General features: G+C 38.8%; 1 protein-coding gene across 1 annotated transcript in view; it reads left to right on the forward strand.

The window, feature by feature from the left end:
• The window catches only part of Arid2 (AT-rich interaction domain 2), a 124,991-nt gene that overhangs the window by 48,192 nt on the left and 57,311 nt on the right, over positions 1-19,488 (forward strand). Inside the window, exons 4-6 of the mRNA XM_034516309.2 lie at positions 9,426-9,559; positions 15,947-16,165; positions 18,520-18,587. Of these exons, the coding sequence (XP_034372200.1) occupies positions 9,426-9,559; positions 15,947-16,165; positions 18,520-18,587 (421 nt within the window). The remainder of the gene's footprint in view (positions 1-9,425; positions 9,560-15,946; positions 16,166-18,519; positions 18,588-19,488) is intronic.

A 19,488-nucleotide genomic window follows, 5' to 3' on the forward strand; every position in this document is an offset into this window, starting at 1 on the left:
GTGTATTAATTTACCAGTATGATATAGAAATTTATAGTTTTCTGGCAATGTACAGTCTTTTCTGATTATTTTAAGTATATTAAATAAATGTTGATAGTTCATTCCTTTTATCTGTCTGCGCTGCATATGTCCTTGGTGCCTGTGGAGGCCAGAATACAGTGCTGAATCCACTGTAATTGCCATGTGGGTGCTAACAACTGAACTTTGATCCTTTGTAAGAATTATAAGTGACCTTAATCACCACACCAAGACTCTAGCCCCAAGATTTATTTCGACTATTTGTGCGTGTGCGTGTGCGTGTGTGTGTGTATTTACTACGTATGTGTGGGTGCCTGCTGAAGTCCCAAAAGAGAGGGTATTAGGTCCCTTGGAACTAGAGTTATAGGTGATTATCAACTGCCCTCTATGATGTTAGGAACAAAAATATCCTGGAAGAGTACAAGAGCTCTTAATGGCTCAGCCCTCTCTCCAGCTGTGCATTTAATTTTTTACTACTTTGTAGCCACATAATCAGTAGTTAATGATATTTTTAATATATTCAAAATGTTTGTTTAATTATTTAAGTACACATTCAGTTGAATAAGATAGCCTCATTTAGAGTAGCATGTGGTAACTGTTGGCTCTGTCTCAAGACTTAGACGTAAAGATATGATTATCATTGTAAAGTCAGAGTCATTTCTTTCGGCTGTGGTAGACAGCAGTCAATTCATAAGTCAACTTTGGTGACATTACTTACAGCTTGCTTGGAATGAAGATGAAGTTTCTGATAGAAATGCCACTCCAATCCCTAGGGTGGTCTCTGCTGTCCACTTTTATTTACCTTGTGATAAATTACAAGATGGCAATAATATTCTCTCCAATGCTAAAAGTATTTTAAATTTTTCCCAGCTAATGTCTTTCCCTTTCCATTCTTTGTTTTGTTTGGTTTGGCTTGGGTTTTTTTGTTTGTTTGTTTATTGGTTGGTTTTTGTCTTTTTTGTTTGGTTTTGTTGCCTTGTTTGTTTGGTAAATGGATTGGGTAAGAGACATATTCAGGTAGCTATATCATGTTAATCTGTATAAAAGAATATATAGTCACATTCTACATGGTATGATTTGATTTTGCTAGAACATTTATTTTCATTGGTGACAGGGCATCTGTACTCTTGAGTTTTTGTTTCCTTTGTTTAAAAAGAGTATTAATGAATAAAATATTCATTGGATGTTTCTCACCTTACTGGAAATACCTCCTTTACTTTTGCTTCTGATTTTTCTGGCCAGTTAATATTGGCACTTGAGATCTTACAGTTGTTTGCCATGTATTGGAGCATGTTCTGCATCCCCAAGATCTGCTTATGAATCTGCTTAGTCACTGTGTTTGGAGTGGAAATCAGTGAATGTGAATAGCTCTTTCCTTCCTTCTCCACCATTGTCACCTTCAACTCTGATTTGTTCTGTTGGTTATGTGTTAAGGTGAGTTGTCAAGGATCAGCTTTAAGTGGCTCATTCTTTTTCAAAAATTTAAAGTGTTTGTTTTTTAATTGTGTGATATATATATATATCACACACACACACACACACACACACACACACACACACACACACACACACTCAGGTCCTCTGCCACAGCATTGTGTGCCTTTACTTACCAAACCATCTCTCACTCGCTATGTTAGTTAGGGTTTTACTGCTGTGAACAGACACCATGACCAAGGCAACTCTCATAAAGACAACATCTCATTGGGGCTGGCTTACAGGTTCAGAGGTTCAGTCCATTATCATCAAGGTGGGGGAACATGGCAGCGTCCAGGCAGGCATGGTGCAGGAGGAGCTGAGAGTTGTACATCTTCATCAGAAGACTGGCTTCCTGGCAGCTAGGGCTAGGGTATTAAAGCCCACACCCATACATACCTTTTCCAGCAAGGCCACACCTACTCCAATAAGGCCACACCTCCTAATAGTGCCACTCCCTGGGCCACTCACCACACACTCCAAATATCTAAGTCTTTTAAGTCATAATGAGTTTAGACTGTTCTGCAAAACTCCACGTTATTCTACAAAGGTAGCCTGAGTCTCGAGGGAGATACAGTAGAATGTGTACAGTTTCTTTTACCTCTTACAATCTATACTTTCTAGCAAAGGATTCTGCATGGGTAAGTTTTATTCTGCTCTAAGAGGAACAAGTGCTTAATGAAATAAAAAATTTAGAAACATGACTGGATAATGCACTATCCCTTTACTTTAAAATTTTCATATCACTAGGCAATATGTAGAGTACTATATTATAAATACTTTTAGATAGGCTCTCAACAAGTAACTCTTTGGGGAAGTTTTGCATGAGAAGGAACTGCTGGTTTTAAAGAGGACCAACAGTTACCTCATAAAAATTCAGTTTCTTGACAAACTGTTGGAGCTAAAACAATAACCTTGAAGAGTGTCCTTTGTTCCTGCTACTAACACATGAACCAGCAACTGTTTACAAAAGCAGTCTGATCATATTTGTTTCCCCATGAACCATGTTCATTAAACATGTGTCTGCTGTAATGCTCAGTCATTTAGACAAACTCAAATTCCAGGTTCTTGAGGTTTTATGGCTCACTCTGTATTGTACATTCTGAATATTACAACCAAAACTACCATTTTTTTCTTTCCAATATAACTGTCAGTTATTTTCTAAATTAAAGATAGTCTTGGTAATTTTCACATTGTACTTTTGAAGAAATCTTGTTACTTTTCACTTCATGCTGGGTACATAGATTTTGGAAAGTGTCTTAATATGATGATTTCTTAAAAACAGAAGTAAGTGTAACAAAATATGATTAAAGCAATGGAATAGTTGTAGCAGTTTATAGATCAGAACAAGAGGAAAGCATCATGAGGGTAGCTACATGATATGATAGTAAAGTCTAAAAGTGATTTTTTTTCCTAGATAGATTTTGCTGACCATGTAGTCCCTGGTTAATCTGTTACATTTTATGTGCATGGGAGAATACTTTTGTATTTAGCACTGTTGTACTTCTATAGTTTGCTTCTTATTTGTTAAAAATTATTTTTAACATATTAATAAATAAGATATTTTTATTTGATGATGTAGAGCAGATTTGAAAAAGGGAACAAATAATTAGGAAGCATAGCGTTGCAGAAGCTGCTGTCACCCTTGCTTGTTGTTGTTGCGGTTGTGTGCATTTGTGGATGTGCTGTCTTGTCTGCTTTAGTTGAGCAAGCCCAGCTCCCCAGTGAGGGTTATCTGCATTTGATCCCATCCTTCACTTTGACTGGCTAGGTCGGAAAGCAAAGTGGTAAGTCATGACTTAATGTGCATGTGTGATGGAAATGGATTCCTAACGCTCTGCTTCCTTAGCCACTGTCTGTGCTATTTCCCTGTCTCCGCTTGGTGTTCCAGAGTCTGTTACTACAAGTGCCATTCTTACCATTTCCCTCATACATGTACTGTCTTGTGAGTTCTTACCCTGTCTTTCTTTTTCCCTTGTGTTTTAAATGTATTACTACATATTTTTTAGATTCTTGGGTTTTTTTTTTTTTTTTTTTTAAGAAATGTAAGCAAATTTTATCATTGTAATAATTGAGAAATAAATCATACCTTTGTGCAGGGTACATTTTATTGTAGAGTTCTCTCTCATGCACTTTCCATACCAGTGTCAAAATTCCATAAAGGCCCTATAAAGAGCACCTGGCTGCATACCGCCCTACCTCCTGCCTGCTCCTGTACTCATGCAGCTGTTACTTGCAGCTAACTGCAGCACTGCCAGAGTTCCCTACTGCATTTCCAACAAGGCTTCACATATAGTGTCAGCCTCATGCCTCTACTACACTCACCTGCCTGCCTGCCTGCCTGCCTGCCTGCCTGCCTGCCTTCCTTCCTTCCTTCCTCCCTCCTTCCTTTTTCCTACTTCCTCTTCTACACTCGCAGTTCCTCTCATCTGCCTTCCTCACTCTTGTCTGTTCTCGTTGCTCCTCCCGTTTCTTATCTTCTTTCCTTCATATTCCTTGCATGGCACCTTCTGATAAAAGTTAACCCTGAGGGAGGAGGCTTCCATGTTAGTACCAGCTCAATTCCACTAAAACCTGTGTCTGAAGTGTGTGGTAGAATTTATTTTCATTAATGAGGTGTTTTTGTGACATAGAGAGAAATATGCCACAAGCAAAGAGCTGCTGGTTACCTCCAAGACTCACATGCCACTGTTGTAGCTAGACATGGCTATTGGTTGTTTCCCTCCTTTGAAGTTTGCATGGCGCCTTCTGATACTATGAAAGTTAGACAACAGAAAGGAGGCTTTTAGAGCAGATCCAGCTTAGATTTTCCAGGTCCTGTGTTCAAAGACATTCTGTCTTCAGCATTAGTGACTTTCAGTCTCTGGGAGGCAACTAAGGGCAATGGTAGTCACCTGTAATGTTTTGGAAGTCAGAAAAACCTGACCAACCCAACTTTATACATTCAGTTTCTGTGGTTATTCCAAGTTGCATGCTCACCTGAGGATTTGGAGCTAGGAACCAAAAGTGAGAGAGAACATGGGATATTTGTGTTTCTGGGTCTGGAATATCTGACTCAATATGATCTTTTTTAGTTCTATCCATTTGCCTGCAGATTTTGTGACTGTACTTTTCTTTATAACTGTATTTATAATTATATAAGATAATAAATAATAATATAATATAATAAGTTTATTATATAATATATAATAAATAATTATATTATATAATATGTAATAAATTTGTTATATATAATATATATATATATACAATTATATATTTATTTTCTTTTTAACTGTATCTACTTTATAACTGTATAAAGGTATCCCATGGTGTTGTATGTACCACATTTCGTTGTCTATGAGTCTGTTGAAGGCATTTTATGTTCTTTCTATTTCCTATCTATTGTGAATGAATATGGCTGTGAAAATCTATCTGTGGAGTTTGATGTCAAGTCCTTTGAGCATATGCCAAGGAATGGTCTAGAAGGGTCATATGGTAGATTTATTTTTAGCTTTTTGAGATTTTTTTCACACTTGTTTCCTGAGGAGCTGGACTAGTTTGCAATCCCAGCAGCAGTGAATGAGGTCTTCCCTTCCTCATCCTTTCCCATACTGTCCACTTTGTGTTGCTGGTTGCCACTCTGACTGGGGTAAGAGCATGCTCAACATTGTTTGGGTTTGTATTTCTCTCATTGCTAAGGATGATGTGCATTTTTTGTGATATATCTTAGAGATTTTTTTCTTTTGAGAACTCTGTGCAGATCCCACCCCTCCTTTTAAGTGGGTTATTGGGGTTTTTGTTGTTTGTTTTTGCTTTCTTGAGTTCTTATGTATTCCAGATACTAATCTTCTGTTAGATGTATAGCTAGCAAAGATTCTCTTCCTTCATTCAGCTCACCTCAGCACTCCTCCTTCTGCCCAGGTCTGCTTTGTCCAGGATCTTTTGTGGTTCCATGTCAATTTTAGAATGGTCTTTTTATCCTATTTCTGTGAAAAATGAGGTTGGGATTTTGATTAGCTTCCTCTTTACACAATTGCTCCTTTCTTTAGCTGTGCAGCAGCTGTTTAGTTTTATAAAGCCCCACATGTCAATTGTTGGCCTTAATTATTGGGCAGATGGGGTCTTATTTGGAAACTCCTTTCCTATACCTGTAATTTATAGAGTATTGCCTCTGATAGTTGGGGGACTGTCACGGCTCAGGATTACCAAGGGTCAAGGGGTGTCAACCTGGAATGATACCTCAGATGAGGATGGCAGGAGTTGGCTAACTTCCCTCATCCCAACCTGCTGCCCTAAAACTGGCTCCCAGACCATCAACTCTAGTAAGAATGTGTTACCCTGACAGTTGTCAGCCTTCTCTCCTTGTCCGACCTTAAAAGATCATACCCCTCTCCCCACCACTTTACAGCCCTTGAGTATGAAGATGAAGGTCTTCCAACACAGCTGTCCTGCCATTGGTACACAGCCATGCAAACCTTGCTGCAGAGACCCTGGCCACCTCCCCAGGGGCATAAATACCCACCCCTCCCTAAAACAAACCAGTTCTCTGAAGCTGTTCCCTGGTAGGTTTTTTCCTTTCCTTTTTTCCCCCTTCCTTCCTTCCTTCCTTCCTTCCTTCCTTCCTTCCTTCCTTCCTTCCTTCCTTCCCTCCCTCCCTCCCTCCCTCCCTCCCTCCCTCCCTCCTTCCCTCCCTCCCTCCCTCCCTCCCTCTTTTCTTTTTCCCACCCACTTATCACTTACTGAGATCCTGCACTACACTCACCCATGCCCAGTAAGCTTTCCTTCCTCTGGCCCAGCTGGTGTGCAATGAACCTTGCTACCCCTGGGAAGTGGACATGGGCAGGGCGGCAGGATTTTTGTAGAACTTTCAGTGTTTCATATTAAGGTCTTGGTTCATCTGGAGTTAGTTTCTGTGCAGTACATTAGATATAAGTCTAATTTCATTCTTTTATGTATGGACATTCTGTTTTCCCAGCAGCATTTGCTGACGATGCTATCTTTTCTCCAGTGTATGTTTTTAGCATCTTTGAAATGCCAGATGGATGTAGGTGCATGTATTCGTGTCTGGGTTTTCTATTTTGTCCCATTAGTCTGTATATCTGTTTTTGTATGTGTCAGTACCATAATGGTTTTATTATTGTGGCTTTGTAATATATTTTGAAGTATGGAATGCAATTCACCTCAGCACTCCTCCTTTTGCCCAGGTCTACTTTGTCCAGGATCTTTTGTGGTTCCATGTCAATTTTAGAATGGTCTTTTTGTCCTATTTCTGTGAAAAATGAGGTTGGGATTTTGATTAGATTGTAGTGAGTCTATAAGTGGCTTTTGATAGAATGGTCATTTGACAATATTCTACTTTGCCTCAGTTCACTTTTAGCTGTGAAGCCTGATTAATAGCTAAAACCTAGTCAAAAATGACTCTGCCGTCTCCTGCTACGGCAGCTGGGGCCTTTATTTGTTTGTTTGTTTGTTTGTTTGTTTGTTTAACCACACTACCTAGGTTATGTCTAAATTTATGTATATTCTTTCTTCTGCGGTAGCTGCACTGAGATCAAGAATAGGCTTGATTTATGTGCCTCTTAAATCCTTTGTGGACTTAACTACAAAGGGACTATTTATTTTCAGATAGTCTTCCTTCCTTTAGACTATAGACTGCTTGCTTGGGACAGCCACGGATCAAATTGAAATGTTCTGGTTTTGCATATCTTAGCTTTGGTGCAGAATCTACAGCAGTAAGATGTGTTGCAAGCTAGGGACTTTCCTGATCCAATTGAGCTTAAATGGAGAACTTGGGAGAAAGGAAAGGACATCATTTAATTCTTTTCCGTCTCTAGGCAATAAATTAGTATTGCTTTTGCAGCCATTTTAAATTTTTTTTTTTCATTCAGATGCAGGAATATAACAAGGAAAAACAGTTCACTGAAATAAAATGGCACAGTTTTATTAAAGTTTCACACTTTATTATGTATTGCTTCTGCCTTTTTGCACAATTTCAGAAGTGTGGCAAGATTACATGGGAAAAACTTTAAAAACATGAGACTGTTGTGAGATGTAAGTCACTTACCATGTGGGGAGTGTGTCACGGTGGTAGAGCATCTTCCTCACACACCAGCTGATCCCATGAAAGCACCACCCTCACTTTCAGAAAGACTTAGAAGGAGACTGGGAACTAGTGATGATTTTCCTTGTAGTTAATTCTTAAAAGTTTTTTTTTTTTTAAAGTTTATTTACTGTATGTTATGTGTGTGTGTTGCCTGCATGCATGTTTATCCACCACATATGTGTCTACAGATGGTCATGAACCTCTACAAATAAAAGAAATAAATGAAATAGATGATAGCTAGAATAATATGATAGATGCATAGATAAATAGGTTGATGCAGCATGATTTGTGATAGCAACTGTAAAACAAAGTAGCTTATGTGTCACTGAAGAACTGAATTACTATCAATTGGGTAAAATAGCCCATTACTATCATAGGTTGGTAAAAAAAATATTCACAGAAACATTAAAGTATGCAGTCAACCTGTGTATACGTTTCAAGGTCAGGAAATTGTCTTTTCATTTGTGCTTATAGTAACTTAATAGCTCTTTTTTTGTTTTATTTTAACAATAATAGAAAAACTTACTTTGAATCAAGGATATAGTCCAGGTCAAGGTTACCACATTTCCTTGCTAAAATACCTTTCCAATTACATCATAGTTTCTCTAAAAAGTTGGTAAACTTAACAGTTAGTTGAAAAGTCTCGTGACTTAACTTCAAATACAAAAGTTAAGTTGTAAAATAATCAAAAATCAGTCTCATAATTATTAATAGGAACCCATTGTATCGTTGCAGAAAATAGAACTTACAGAGTTATCTTCATATAGGACAACAATGTCCACAATTTTTTCATTTGGCCATTGGAACTATCACAAGCCTTTTTGGTATGAGTATAGTTATTGCTCCTACAACAAACACTTCATTACTACCATGTGAGTCTGCCCCAATCATTGCCTATGGCGGTGAGCTGACAGCCTTGTATAGCACAGTCTCATCAGGTAAATTTTAGTACTGGCTGGGGCTTCAGACTAGGTCACTGAAACTTAGTTGATTTTTTTTTTTTGTCATAAGTGATGCAGTTTGGGCTTAGCATGTCTATAACTGCTAACTCCTAATTCTTGTCTTTTAATTGCTCTGATTTTTTTTTCTTTTTCTGGGGAGATGTTGGGATGAGGAAAGGCTTTATTTGGTTTATATTTCTTCATCACTCTCGGGACAGAAACTCAAACAGGGCAGAAAGCTTGAGGCAAGAGCTGTTGCAGAGGTTATGGTGGGGTGCTGCTTACTGGCTTTCTTCTCTTGGCTTGCTCAACCTGCCTAACCCAAAAATGGCCCCATCCACAATTGGTTGGGTACTCCCCCATCAATCACTAATTAAGAAGATGCTCTATAGGCTTCCTATAACCTGATCTTATAGAGGCATTTTCTTAATTGAGAACACCCCATCTCAGATGACTTTAGCTTGTGTCAAGGTGACATAAAACTAGCCAGCCCATTAGTCTTCCAGCCAACCTGTGCCACCATCCTGGCTCATGGTCACCTTACAACTGAGAGCAGCTGTTGGAGCAACTGTATAATTTGCTTGGAAAAAAAAAAAAACAGTACATAAGTGTATTGTTATTTACCAACAGGCACTTTTATTTTGCTATAATATAAATAATATTTTTTCTGGAATTGTAAGATCTTTCTGTAAAGAGAAAGACTATTTTAACTGACATTGAGTTTACAGCAGTGTTCCTAGTGAGCTGAAGTCACTGTCTTACTGGCATAAGCTTGTGTTCTGCTTCGTCCTGATTATGAGTAGTACTCTGATTCTTGGGTATCCAGAAAAGAAATATGTGGTAGAAGTTTAAAAGTAACATGTGTACATATTTAAACATTTTTTTGCTGTGCTGTTTTTCTCTTTCAGTTATCTAGAAAAGTACGAGAAAGTTCATCATTTTGGGGAAGATGATGATGAGGTACCACCAGGCAATCCAAAGCCACAGCTTCCTATTGGTGCAATTCCATCTTCCTACAATTACCAGCAACACAGTGTGTCAGGTAAATACCACTTGAGATTGGCTGGGCATAGGCCCATAGGGTTGAAGTGGGAAGTAGCCATCATCCAGGGAGTTCGTCCCTGCTGTGCACTTGAGCATGCTTCAGGCCTTAGCCTTCACAGCTTGGCTTTACTTGCACTTAGAGCTCTTTGCACCACAGATTATAGAAGGAACATTTGGAATTTTTTTAAAGTAAAATTTCTTACTGATTTTCCCTATTAGTCAATCATCAGTAAGTTTATTCTGAATAGCCAATAAATGAGAAGAGGGAAGGTCTATTTAAGATTAGAGAAGCTGACTATAAACTACATTAAGAAACCCTGGACTCAGAGGGACAGAGTATTAGGGAAGCCACAAGCCTTCACATGGAGTCTGCTACATTTCCTAAAGTCACCACTGCAGTATGAAAAGAATGTCAGAAATGTTCCGAATTCTGACATTCCTAACATGATAGTAAAAGAATTGTTTCAATCAAGTGGCATTATAGAAATTTTGTAGATGTAAAGAAATAATTTAGATTAGGAAATAATGAACTTGAAACTCTGGTAAAGAGATTGGAGTAGAGCTGCTGGAGGTTCTAGTTCCCAAGCGCTGTGGGAAGATGAGCCAGCGCTACATGTGTAGCGCCTTTAGCATTTGGCCTACTCAGAGCAGGAGATGCTTATGAACCTTGTAAGCATTTACAGAACTGCAGTGGTTGATGCATTTCTGTAGGTGGTCATAGGTCCTGGTACCGCGCTCTAGTGGTGGCCGTTCCACTTGAGCAGTGCAGTGTCTTCTCTCTTATTCTCATGTCTATTTCCAAAGCTTCATTCAGGTTAGATTTGCCTCTGTTTCTTCCACAATGATTCAATAACTGAAGAAATAGAGGCTCTTCAATAACGACGATTTCCATTTGGAGAGGCTTCATGACATGCCTTTTTATTTATTTATTTATTTTTAATTTCACAATTTATTCAATGATTACTTGAGAATTTTTATTATTTTACAGGTAGATAACTTTAGTAATAATTGATCATGTTAAGTTATTTATTTAAAATTCATTATCTTATAAAATGTAGCTTCTAAAATAATAACTTTGAAATTTGTAAAGAAGTACAAAATCTAAACATTCATAATTACATTTTCAAATGTTTATGTGTCCTGAAGGCTGTAAGTTTTCTATAGATCTGTTCAATTTATAAATTATTTAAAATTTTAAAATATAAAATTTCTTAACATCTTTATTTTTTCATTTTCATCAACATAATATTTATATATGTTCAAGTGAACATATATACAGAAATGTTTAATAAATATAATCAGATAGGAGTCAGCAATATAGCAAAGAATGAATGCACTCTGACTGTGGTGAGGCGGGAGCAGTGAGTGCAAAGCTAGCCTTTAAATGTGCTTTAGTGCTGCCTTCAGCTTCCTGCCTTGGCTTCCCTGGATGATGAGCTACAAGCTGTAAGCTGAAGTAAACCCTTTCCTTCTCAAATTGCTTTTGGTCATGGAATTTTATCATAGTAATGGAAAGCAAGCTAAGGCTCTTTATTGCTTTGGTTTTGAGACAGGGTTTTGCTCTGCAGCCCTGCTTAACTCAAAGTTATTCTCTTCCTACCTCAGTCTCCCAGGTGTGAGGTTATAGCATTGTGTCACCACACCTTGCTGTTTCCTTGTACAAATTATATTCCCTAGATCTGTCTAATTAACATGGATTAACTTTGTCTAACTAAAACATTTTGGCTTTGAATGACCTGCTTTCTTAGTATTTTTGGAAGCCTGTGCTGAAATTCTGGTGGATACACTCAGAAGCCTATAGCAAAAATGGTTGAGAGCTACGTGTTGTAGAAGCCAAAGGCTCATCCATCAACCTGTTAGAACATCCCATTTTTGATGTAAAGTATCTGCTTTATTATGATGGGAATCTAGACAGTTGTCTTAAATGTATCATGTTTGAAAAAGTCGATACAACGGTTACTTAGAGAAGAAGCAACTAGCAGCTTTCTCCTCAGATTGCAGAATATGTGGTTCACACTGAAAAGAGATGGTGTTTCAGAGCAATGTTTAGGAATTTTGAAGTGCTTTTTATTTTTATAGGACAAGATATATTGCAGCTTGATGACACTATTGTACCAATGATCGTGGCCATCGCCAATATGAAAGCCCTTCCCTGATAACTCTCTAAGTTGTCAGTAGGAAAGTTGAGGAAACTCTGGTGTGTTTTATTTTGGGGTGTGTGTGTGTGTAAAATCTATGTCAAAATAAAAATTACCTAATGATTCATTTCAAAAATTTTATTTAGGGATGAGGCCTAAATAAAGAATTCAAGGTCAGAGTCATTGCTTGGCACAGGGGAAGACCTGGGCTCCTTTTCTAGTATCACACACATAATCAGTCCCAGATGTGGGAGCATATACCAGAACGCCAGCAGGCTAAGTCAGGGTGACCCTGAGCTTGGAGCCTGTCTGTGATACAGAACAAGGTCTTATCTTAAAAATAAAAAAGTCAGGGACCAGGAAGATAACTCAGTGGTTAAAGTGCTTGCCATTCAACCATGAAGGCCAGAGCTTAGATTCCCCAGAAACCCACATAAAGACATGGCAGTCCAGCCCCAGGAGACAAATGGGTTCTCTAGGCGTATAGATAAACTCTGGGTTTCATTGAAAGACTCTTTCTGAAGTGAAAACTTAAGGGTTCTTTGGAAAGTCAGTTGTGTCAGATGGTCTTTGGCTGGGTCAAAATTCACATGAAGGAGTGTTTTCCTGAAGTGGACACAGGTGAAAAAGGCTAAGACAGATTCGTGAAGGAACATTCCACTGAAGCAGACACAGGAGAGACGATGTTCTGCTAAAGCAAACACTTGAAAGGACACGCAGTGAAGGATTCTTTGCTAACGACACACTTGTATTGGTTTGCCTTACACTGCATAGTTGAGCTCCATTTGTCAGGACTCCATAGAGAGGAACTCACCAAGAAACTTCTGGTGGTGTGCCTCGGCTCCTTGCAGCTTTTGTGGACTTGGGCTGATTGGCAGGATGATGTCAGCTGACACACACACACAAGCTTACACAAGACCCCGTGGAGGAGATGCGTGGAGGGAGTATAAAAAGGACTCAACAGACAGTGAAGGAGGCTGGGCTTGGCTTGCTTATAGAGCTAGCTGTGCAACGCCTGGGTCTCACATGTGTCTTTGATAATCTTCGTTTCCCTGAGGCACAGCCAAGAGCTTTTCCTGATGTTCCTGCTGGACATGGTGCCTCCTGCTGACTTGTGCTGAGGCCTGGCTATCTCTGCTAGGTCCTGCCACTGCTGCTGATTTGTGTTAACTAACCCAGCTCTACCAAACTGGACTGCTGGTGTATCCATGAAGTGTTTGCGAGTGGATCGAGCTGCCACTGCATGCTGACCTGTGAACTGAACTGCTGATTCCCAGACAACACAGACGGGAGTTGCTCCAAAGAACTTTCTAAACAGGCCCACTTCGCCCTGTAACCTCCTTCCCCCGCACCCCTCCCCCCATATTCATACACTGTATCCTCTCTTTCCCACTACCTCTGGTGGGTGGTGAGCTACAAGGGAGGTTAAAGTATTATCATTAAAAGTAACTTTTGAAAAAAATTAAAGTTACATCTGTCAGTGACTAGGCTGACTAAGTGGTTAGGAATGAGGAGAGTGATTTTTACCACCTCCCTGAGGCCTTCAAATACTACATGCACACAAACACATCACTATCATACATTGAGACTATGGGTGTCTGAATTTTTCCAAGAGTATTGACTCTTTTCCCAGGTGACTTTAAATAGCAGACAATGTTGAGAAGTTTCTGTTTTGAGCATGGATTATTCAACACTGATACCAATATGTTTGTTTGAATTATGCATAGATTTTAAGGGTTTATATAAGTGGGTGAAGGTTGCTGATGAACAAATGTGGCCAGGGCTTAGTGCATGTTAGACAAGTGTTAAGTGACTGCACACCCAGATCGTTCCTAACCGTATGTGTGTGAAAACCTATGTGAGACAACTCATTAACATTAATAGAACTCTACTGTTTTAGAGCTAGTCACTGTTAGACTGATGGTTGACTAAATGTTCCATAATCTAACAAGATATTTGGATGGCAATTACAGTCATTGCCAATATTAATAGAAAGACTGTCCCAAGGAATCCTCTCTTTTTTTTTAAATTGAAAATGGAAAGAAATAGTTGCCTCAAATTTAATATGTTAACACTGATGCACCTCAGTAAACTTTAAATCAAGATTCTTAAAAATAAACTGCTGATTTTATCTTGAAATAGTCTCTGGGCATGGAGAAGGAAGACTTTAAGACCTGTGCGTATAATTGATAATGACCCTACAGTATAGTAGTTGTCCAGCTTGATCTGAAACACGTGATGAAATGAGCCTCCTGTCTCTGGTGTTCCAAGTACTTGGGGTTATGGGTACACACCACTCATTTTATCTGACTGTCTTTGAAAGGGGTCTGTCATGGAAAATGTGGGGATTAGATTATAAATTGAAAAAGTCAGTTTTCTCTATCATGTGCAATCCAGTAATGAAAACCCAAGTCATCTTTCCAGTCTGTATCTGGATCTTAATGTCCTATATTTTCTCATACACTCTCTCTAGGAATCTTTCCAAAACCTAATATGATAATATGATTAAAGATACTTTGTATTTGTTGTTTGTATGGTAACAAAGCTTATTGGTAAGAATACATATATAGAGAGATTCCTATTCTTCAGTAACAGATTAAGAAATTCCAAGATCTTATTAGCTTGAGGAGTTAAAGTTCCAGATTTATTTCAGTCCAGGAGGGTTGGGTAAAGACACCTAAAAACTTAACTATTGGTAAGACTTGACTTCTCATCATCAGTTACTGTTACAATGTAGAAACATCAAAATCTGTTCCCATATCCCTAGATATTTGTCTGCTTTTTTTAGATATTTGAAAATTTTCATTTATCAAAATCATGAACGTAATCTGTATATTCTTTTGTTTGTGTAGCAGAGTTCAGCCCTGGGTGTTCTCCTCAGTCATTTTCCGTCTTTTTGGTGAGACAGGATTTCTGACTGAACCTGAGTTCATAGTGGGCAAGACTAGTTGGCCAGCAAGCTCCATGATATGATACTCTTGTCTGTGCCTTCCCAGTGCTGGAAGCACAGTCCCATGACATCATGACTATATTGTTCTGATGCTGGGGATTTGAAATGAGGCCCTCCTCATGTCTGTGCCATAAGCATTTACCAGCCAAGCCAACCCCTGACTGAGCTCTGCCACGTAGTATTGTTTTGTGTTAAATGTTGCAAAGAATCAGTATCTCAGTCATTTGTGACACTCTTATGTACCCCACCATGATTAGTGGTGTCCTAGAGTATTTTAGAATGGAAGAGCTGTCTATTCAGATGCTGATGTGGAGCCACAGATGGTAGCAAACCTATAATTCTAGAATCTGGGGGCCTCAATCAATTGTAGGAATGTGAGCAAAAATTCTCTTTGAAACAATAAGAATACAAACTACTGACTGGGAAGTTTTGGAAAAAATGAATTGAATAAGTGAGTTGAATAAATGATTGTCAGTCAAGGTACTTAGCACTGATGCTAAGACTGGCCGGGGTGTGAGCAGGGGCTCAAGTGCACTGCAGAGGAGGGAACATGCTGCAGCCATTTTGAAAAGTGTGTTTACAGTTTCTTGGAAAGTTAAGCATTCAATTTGTATATGACCCAGGACTTTGACTTCTAGATATTTAACCAAGAAAAATGGGGGTATCCCCCAAAAATCCTACACGGGGATGTTTTTAAAGTCATGTTTATAGGTAGAGCTAGAAGCAGTGGAAATCCCTTCATCTGGGACGTGATGAACTGTGTCTAGAAAGGAATGGATTGCTCATTCAGGTGTCAATATGGACCTCAAAAGTATTTTGTTAAGTGAAAGATGTATTGTGTAATTTTACCTATCTGATATTTCAAAAGAAAGCAAGCGAGGAGCAGAGCGCAATAGGGAGGGAGGGGGTGGGATTGCAGCAAAGGAGCAGGATCACTGTGGCTGTGGTTAGAAAGCTGTATGTATTTTTAAAATTTTTAGGATTCTAATGCTAAAAACTATGGCTTTTACTGCTATCAGTAAATCCAATGAAATAGTGATTTGCTATGGCTTCATCGGTGAAATCCAAGAAGGTAAGTGTATTTTAATATTTAAAAATATATTTTTTAACTACTAGTAAGCCAGAAAAATTGAGAAAATTGGAAAGTTTTAATCAGCTTACAGTCTACGCTGAAGAAAGAGAAGTGGAAGGTGAAAGCATGGTCTGTTGTCTGTTTAGCAGAGAGTAACCATAGTCATTCCTCTGTGATTAACTTGCAGTATGTTGTTTTGTGTTTTGTTTTTTTTTCTTTTATTAGATTATCTACGTCAAAGTTATGGGTTATCTATGGATTTTAATTCGCCAAATGATTATAATAAACTGGTGCTTTCACTGTTGTCTGGACTCCCAAACGAAGTGGACTTCGCTATTAATGTGTGCACTCTCCTGTCAAACGAAAGCAAGCACGTCATGCAGCTGGAAAAAGACCCCAAAATCATCACGTTGTTACTCGCTAATGCAGGGGTATTTGACGACAGTAAGTTTGAGCAAACTCCAAAAGCAAAGGTTTCATGGTTTTTAAAGAAGGAAAATCTTCATAGCACACAGTGTATGAGTTTATTGTAGTATTTTAGAGGTTTGTAGGGTTTTTTTCTTTTTACCTTTAAAAGCCAATTATTTGCAAATGAATTCATTTTAACATATTTTGATTCTATTTGTATGAAATTGTTAACTTTACAAACTGTTGCATTTGGGATTATCTAGCAAAGAGTATTGAGAATTTGTCATAGACTTTTTACAAAAATAAATAAGGATAGTGTAAGAATACATAAAAATTAGTTTCTTTCTCGCCTAAACTACTTCTGACTGTGAGGAAGGAACAGTGACAGTTATTTCTGGTTTTGTTGTAACTTTCAATGTAGAAATTTGTTAGATTTCTATCTCAGATTTATAAAAAAATTATTAAACTATTTTTCCTTTCCAGTCCTCCTCCTGGAATGACAACCCTGAGACTAATTATTGATTATTAAATGCCTAGGCCATTAGCTTTGGTTCATTCCCTGAGTAACTCATAACTTATTAACCATTCACACTACTCATGCTCAGTTCCCGCTCCCTGAGTCCCAGCCAGCCTCTTCCTTCACATCCCCTCAGCATCTCTCCATCTCTCTGTGACCTATCCTGAGTTCAGCTACTTGCCAGTTTATGTCCATCTCCTCCTGGCTCTCCTGAATCTCTCCCTGCATCTCTCTCCTTTTATTTTCTCATATTTTCCCAGAATCCTCTCTCTCTTCCTGCCAGTCTCCTACTTCCTATCTCTTGCCTCACTCCATCGGCCACTGACATTTTATTGGCAACTGTTGCTTATAAGAGGTTCTCTCTACACATACTCATTGGGTGTTTTTGTGTGGTGTTTTGATCCTTCAAATAAAACTGAGCACTTAATATAGAATGGAATTTGTAAGGAAACTTTGTTTTCACATCAGAATAGTATTAATGAAGTCTTGCTCTCTGGCCATTGAGTGGGACGGTGTGTAAATAATGACTCGTAATACGTAGCGTAGAAGTAAGTTGATTTGTTTTGATAGTGCTCTCATGTCCTGTGTACCTCTCACATTTCTTAGACATACTGTTCTTGTAGTACTGCAATCTAGAATGTTATGTTTATGAAACCCTGTCATCTCAACAGTTTTTCTGGATGTCATGGCACTCCTGAGGAGGAGGCAGAGGCAGGTGGCTCTCTCATCTTAAGGCTAGCTAATAGCAGCATGGTGATGAATCTCTGTGTCCAAAAGTGAAAATAAAAAATGAGCACCAAGAACCCCAGTGGCTTTAGGGCTTGGGAGGTGTCTCAGTGGGCTCAGTACTTGCCAAGCACACGGCCTGAGCTAGGACCTTCAGTACCCACCTAAGGCTGGAGTGTGATAGTATACATCGCCATCCAGTCCTCCTGTGGCAGAGACAGAAGAACCTGGAGGTCCCTGCCACACCTGACTGAAAGGTTTTCCAGAGTGGAAGGTGGGAATGACCCCCAAGGTTGGCCTCTGACTGCCACACAGTGTGGACACACTCTACTCTCACACACAGAACTCAGTGGTGGTTCAGTCTGCTTACTTGATTTGTTTGTTTGTTTGTTTGTTTGTTTGTTTAAGTAGTTATCTTGTGGAGAATTTTCCTTATGGGGATTTTATTTACTAGCATTGTTTACAACAAATGTCCTGCTCTGTTCTTTAAAGTATTAGTCACATAGTTATTTTTGAAGTCAGGATGGGATTGTGTTGGCAGCCTGGCACTCTATAGTGCCGCCATCTTGTTTAGCTCTTGACTGTGTTTTTTCCCTACAAAAGGAAGCTTGTGTAGGGACATTTTTTTTTCTTAACTATGTATATAACTTTTAAAATTGGGCATGTTTTTAAAGATTTATTTTTAGCTCTGTGTGTGTGTGTGTGTGTGTGTGCATGCGCTCCTGTGCACACACGAGCAGAGCCCACAGAGCCCACAAGAGGAAGTCAGATCTCCTGGCCTGGGGACTCGAGCCCAAAACTGGGTCCTCTGGAGGATACTGTCTTGTCATCTAAGCCTTCTTTTCAGCTGCCAAAAAATAAGTTTCGGTTTTGTGTTGCTAGGGTGTCAAACTTAAGGCTTCATATGTGCTCTTACCAGTAAAATAATCTCTAGCTAGAGTTGTGTATTTTTGATGAGGATACACAGAATGATTGAAGCTCAGTTAAAAAGATTGTTATTTACTACTAGCATCTAGTACTGTGATTTATATGAAACACTTTTTAATCAAACACGATATATTGAAGTGTAGTTTTATTATTTTTCAAAGCTACATAATATTAAGGATTAAGGGTTCATTAATTGCATTTCTGCTATTTGTTCTTTTAGCTTTAGGATCATTCTCTACTGTCTTTGGAGAAGAATGGCGAGAGAAGACTGATAGAGACTTTGTTAAGGTAATTCACAAACCGAAATGCTGACCCTTGGAGTCTGTGCTGCCAGGCCAGCGTTGTTACCACTACCGGGGATGTTAGCACACGCCTGCATCCAGGTTCTCTAGAAACTGAAGCATGAGGTTTACTGTGAGTTTGACACTAGCCAAGGGTACAGAGAGCAAGTTCCAGAATACCCTGGACTCCCTGATAAGACATTTAGAAAAAAGAAAAGCAACACACAAATAATAGCATACTTATTTATCATCTGAGTAAATAATCTGTCATGTCATTAAGTTATAGAATACAGACTTTAAACATTGTATGATTATATTTAATTTTTAAACTAATACGTAGGGTTGGGATGGAGTTTGGCTCAATCAGTAAAATACTTGCAAGAGGACTTGATTTAATCCTCAGAACTCATGTCAAAGTGCCAGATGTCTAGTAGTATACTATTGTAATCTCTGTGCTTGAGTAGGCTAAGACAGAATCCCCTGGGGCTTGCAAGCTAGCCTGGGCAGCCTAGGCTTTGTCCCCAAAGCATGTCAATGGCTTCCTTTCAAATTTATAAAGATTTCTTTTATGGTCCAGTATACGGTCTTTGTTCATTAGTGGTTCCTGTGAGCCTTGAAAGAGTTTTTATGTTGCTACGTTGGACATGGTATCTATTAATAACTGTTTTTGGTGAAAAATGAAGTAATGAAATTGCGAACTATGATATATCCATTTTCATTTCTGTCAGCTTTTGCTTCATATATTTGAGCTTGTATTATTAATCACATCCATATTTGAGATCGCTCTTTTCCTGGAAGACACTTGTGTCAGCAGGAAGTATTTCCCAGCACTGCTGCTGCTCTCTATTGCCTTGACGTTGACACTGTCTGGTACTAGTTTAGCAACAGCAGCTTTCCCATGCCTGAGG

Source organism: Arvicanthis niloticus, chromosome 13 (assembly GCF_011762505.2).
Source record: "Arvicanthis niloticus isolate mArvNil1 chromosome 13, mArvNil1.pat.X, whole genome shotgun sequence".
NCBI classification, from domain to species: Eukaryota; Metazoa; Chordata; class Mammalia; order Rodentia; family Muridae; genus Arvicanthis; species Arvicanthis niloticus.